Source organism: Miscanthus floridulus, chromosome 10 (assembly GCF_019320115.1).
Source record: "Miscanthus floridulus cultivar M001 chromosome 10, ASM1932011v1, whole genome shotgun sequence".
Lineage (NCBI taxonomy): Eukaryota > Viridiplantae > Streptophyta > Magnoliopsida > Poales > Poaceae > Miscanthus > Miscanthus floridulus.
Window position 1 is genome coordinate 10163084 of NC_089589.1, and position 4953 is coordinate 10168036.

General features: G+C 44.4%; 1 protein-coding gene and 1 pseudogene across 1 annotated transcript; one reads left to right on the forward strand and one right to left on the reverse strand.

The window, feature by feature from the left end:
* The first annotated feature begins 573 nt into the window (after nt 1-573).
* On the forward strand, nt 574-3543 carry LOC136487991 (uncharacterized; annotated as a pseudogene).
* Nucleotides 3544-4008: 465 nt separating this feature from the next.
* Nucleotides 4009-4690, reverse strand: LOC136487412 (uncharacterized). Its single transcript, XM_066484568.1, has 3 exons — nt 4656-4690; nt 4431-4611; nt 4009-4293 (listed from the first exon to the last, which is right to left on the reverse strand). The coding sequence occupies exons 1-3, from the start codon at nt 4688-4690 to the stop codon at nt 4009-4011; spliced, it is 501 nt and encodes a 166-aa protein (XP_066340665.1).
* Between the last annotated feature and the right edge of the window lie 263 nt (nt 4691-4953).

A 4953-nucleotide genomic window follows, 5' to 3' on the forward strand; every position in this document is an offset into this window, starting at 1 on the left:
CTGGAGAGTGGAGACGCGTCGGCCACCCTTGCTAGTGCCGCACCGGCCACCCATGGTGGAGACTGGCAATCCACCCTAGCTAGAGCCTAGCTGGCCATGCCACCTGCTCCCGTCGCCCCCCTCCCCCCCACCAGCAGCAGCGCCGGCCACCCTCACAAGCTGCCGCCCCGCCCCTCCCCCCCACAAGCAGCAGCGCCCCCCCATCAGTAGCCTCGGTGCCCCCAGAGGCAGCCTAGCCGGTGACCATAGTTGCTCCCTCGCTCGTGCCGCGCCGGCCACCCGTGCTGGAGAATGGAGCCTGCATCGGCGACCCCTGCTGGAGAGTGGCGACCCCTGCTAGAGAATGGAGCCTGCATCGGCCACCCTTGCTAGTGCCGCGTCGGCTACTCGTAGTGGAGCCTGGCTATCCACCCTAGCTGGAGCCTGGCCAGCTAAGGCACCTGCTCCCGCATCTGCTACCTCGGCCCCCTCCCCCCCACCAGCAGCAGCGCAGCCTAGGTTGAGATGGATAGAAGCTGGATTTATAACAGTGCCCCATTTACTGTGCCCTATTTGTCTAGTGTTGCACAATTCATGGAGCATGTCAGAAGTAGATATAGTGCAGATGAGAAAATCAAGTGCCCATGCCAAAAATGCCTGAACCAAATAGAAAAAAGCCAAGGTGAGGTACAGGAGGATATCAAAATCAATGGTATGTCTAGGTCCTATACAAGGTGGATTGACCATGGAGAGGGAGATAATGATGTTGAACAAGATGATGATGGAGAACTCACTGTTGTACCTGAAGATATGTCATGGGAGGGAAATGACCAGGCAACACTTGATGAGGAAGGACAAGCTAAAGATGTCATAGAAGATAGTGCACGGGGAGTTCAGGGGTTGATTCAAGATTTGCACACTGCAGCAAGCCATGGCTTTGGTGGTAACTTATATAAAGAAATCATGGAAGAGGCAAAGCATGAGCTTTATCTAGGTTGCACCGAGGAATCTAGGCTAACTTTCATTATTAAACTACTACATATAAAAGTGTACAATCAGATAACAAATTTTGGGTTCAATGCTTTCCTTGAGTTGCTTTCGACATCTTTGACGAATGTGACCGGCCTCCCCAAGTCCTATAACGAAATGAAAGCTCTACTTCGAAAGCTTGGTTTTGGTTATGTTTGTATTGATGTGTGCAAGTATGATTGTGCCTTATTTTGGAAGGACCATGAAGACGATGATCATTACCTAGTTTGTGGCTTCACAAGATGGAAAGTGAACAAGGAGGGCAAAAAGAAAGTTCCTCACAAGGTCCTTTGTTACTTTCCAATAATTACACGCCTTCGAAGGCTTTTTATCTCAAAGCAGCGGGCACAGTATGCAAGATGGCACAAGGAAAAGAGGGCACCAGTTGAGAATGAAATGAGACATCCTGCTGATGGAGAAGCTTGGAAATAATTTGATAATACTTTCAAGTCTTTTGCAGATGATCCCCGTAGTTTGAGGTTAGCCATTGCTACTGATGGATTCAACCCATTTGGTCAGATGACCAATTCATACAGCATCTGGCCAGTGATAGTGGTTCCATACAATTTTCCACCATGGATGTGTATGGACCAATCCAATTATATGCTTGCTTTAATAATTCTAGGCAAAAAATCACCGGGCAAAGATTTCCATGTGTTCATGCAGCCTTTGATAGCAGACATGCTAACTCTTTAGGAAGGTGTCCCTACTTATGATGCATATGAAGGCAAAGAATTCAGTCTACGTGCAGCGATTATGTGGGGAATCAATGACTACCCTGCATTAGGCACCATGTCAGGCAGAACTACTAGGGGTTACTTCGCATGTGTGCACTATGATGAGAATCCATGCTCCGAATGCCTGAGAAACAAAATTGTTTTCATAGGCCATAGACGTTTCCTCCCAAACGACCATCCCTGGAGGAAAAATAGTTCTTTCGATGGCCACCATGAAACTAGAGAGCAACCAAGGAAATTTAGTGCAGATGAGGTTATGGCAAGGTTGGATGAAGTTTGCTATGTTGCAGACAAAAATCCAGATAAGTCGAATCAAGAAAACGACGTCGTAATGGAGAACCAGTATGGCATCTGAAGGTTAGCTTGTATGATTTGCCATACTGGTCAAAATTGAAGCTGCAGTACAACCTTGATGTTATGCACATAGAGAAAAACATATGTGAAAACTTTTTGTCAACTCTACTGAATATTCCAAACAAGACAAAGGACACAATCGCTGCTAGACTAGATTTGGAAGACAGAGGTATAAGAAAAGAGCTTCATTTGCAGGAAGACACTGGTAATTCATCCTCAAAGCCCAAAGCTTGTTACGTTCTAACACCAGAAGCAAAGAAGTTCTTGCAGTTTATGAGCAATGTTAAATTTCCAGATGGCTATGCCTCTAGTATATGAAGATGTGTCAATATGGAGGGAGGAACAATGCATGGGCTGAAAACACATGGCTGCCATATACAAAGAGTGAGTAATTGCTGTCATTTCATTTATGCCAATTTTAGTCAATATTAGTCTCACAATAAACTAATTAACCACTTCCTTTGCAGAATGTATAGAGCCCAATTGGAACAACAATAGGTCAATAATATTGAAAAAATGATGTCAACACACTTTGCTGCATGGTTTGAGAAACATGTGCGCGCAACTTTTACAACCTGAGTGAATCATTTATGATACAATAAATTTGCAAAAATCACCAATTCTCTATGTTTTCCTGTAGATTACCAGATTGAAATATGAAGGCACAACAAATGTTGATGAAGACTTGTACTCACTCGCATGTCGACTGGATAGGCGTGTGCGATCATACACAGCTTGTATAATCAATGGGGTACGGTACCACACTATGGCTCGTGAGGCACACAGGAAAACACAAAACTCCACCATCAAGATTGCAGGGGATCACAATGATGTCACTATTGACTACTATGGGACAATCAGAGACATTATTGAGTTGAGTTACACTAAGAACAGCAAAGGAGATAGATCTGTTATCTTATTACAGTGTGAATGGTACAATCTTGAGGGAAGGACATACCAAATGAAAGATGATGGTTACTTCAAGAGCATTAACATCAAAGGCCGATGGTATAAGAATGATCCTTTCATTCTAGCCACAGAAGCTTCACAAGTATTTTTCTTGGAAGATACAAAGTTCGGCTCATCTTGGCGAGTGGTACAAGAATTTGGCCACCGACATATATTTGATGTTGAAGAGTTCGACGAAAAGCAACCAATCCATGAACAAGTACAGATGAGATGTTAGGAGGCATACCAAGAGGAGAATACTTCATCCAGAGATGGTTTAGTGAGAGACATTTATCCTGATATGGATTTGTTGCACATGGACAATCAACCAAGCAGCCCTATTAGTAGAGACCTTGTCGAGAGCATCTGTGGACATCAACATACAACTCAAGGTGATGAAACAGACGGCGAAGATGAAGATGAAGATGAAACCTTCCTTGAGTACCATAGTCCAGATGAAGACAACATATCAAAAGAAGACAGTGATGATGACTAGCCTTTGCATTTCTCGAGCTATTTGTGAACCATGAACTTCTGTTAGTGATTTTGTTGTATTTGAATTATGCTACTAAAATTTGTATTTGAACTATGAAATTGTAAGACCTTATATAAAATGATTCTGTTTCAATGGATACTTGATTCTATTCTGTGCACATGTAACCTATTGGAAGTTATTGGCTGCATGATGCCAAAATATCATGGATATGTTATATGCTGCCCAAAATCCATTGAGTTGCTACAAAAATTCAGGGCTATACTGAAGTTACATACATGCTACCAAAATTTAATCACACACAGGTTACACATCAAAGCAAAAGGGATGTTTAATTCCAACAGCACTCAGGCACATATTTCATACCAACTGCAAATACATCCTGGATAACAGGTTCAATACACCATGTCACACAAAAGACACATGTTCAATACAATATGTCACATACAATATTTCAACAACATTTGCTTACTTCAACACTACAGCTACAACCAACAAGATGGCCAACACCAAGAATGTTACATTTAGACACCCACACACAAGACAAATGCAACTTCCCATGCCTTCCCTGTTCTTGACAACCATTTCCTTCACCTTGTTCAGATTCTCCTCTATGCTATCAATTTTGTCCACCAGCTCAGGAACATCTGTTGTCGAAGCTGCTACAATGGTCGAGGAAGCTGGCAGTAGATAACCATTATCTTGAAGGTACACCACATATTCTTCCTCGAACCAATACCTAGAACATGTCCCCTGCATCCAAATTACAACAACAGGCAATTTAACATCAATGGTGCAACCACTGAATGCTACAAACACTACCATTCTTAGGGACGCCCATTCAAACAAAAATGAAATTTGGGCAATGCAAATTGAACCAGTGCACTGACATTTCGATAGTTCTTCCTGGAGCACTTGAAAAACCTCCTTCCAATGTTATACTCAGACTGCGTGGTAGTGGCAGCAAACACCCTCGTGTCCTTGCAATCCGGGCACATTATCAGTGGCAACCCGGTCACATCATCAATTGGTGCCTGCAGCTTGACAGCAGTGGGTGGAGGTGCTGTAGCAACAATAGCAAGGGGTGCGGGTTCACCCTAGCTGCGGTTGATCACCGAGTGCGAGCGGTAGATGACGATGCCTGCGACATGAGCCTGAGGGAGCAGGGATTGATTAGGCCTCACACATGGGCAACGAAAGGGGGAAAGGGGAGGAGGATGAGGGTGGCACTGCCACAATGGCGCACCTGGGGACTCGGAGCACGCTGCCGACCAACGAGATGGAGTCGCCGCTGGTCACCGAAAATCCGCGCTCCGCCGGGCGGCCTTGCATTGGATCTGCACGCTGGCTCTGCGGTTTCACAAATTCTTTTGAAGACAGAAATCTGTAACTCAAGTCAGTGTGAGTTAGTTA

Coding starts and splice junctions, on each gene's coding strand:
- LOC136487412 (XM_066484568.1), bottom strand. CDS start 4,690: ATGTCGCAGGCATCGTCATCTACCGCTCGCACTCG. Junction 4,612..4,655: donor TCATCTACCGCTCGCACTCG/GTGATCAACCGC, acceptor CCTTGCTATTGT/TGCTACAGCACCTCCACCCA. Junction 4,294..4,430: donor CCAGGAAGAACTATCGAAAT/GTCAGTGCACTG, acceptor ATTTGGATGCAG/GGGACATGTTCTAGGTATTG.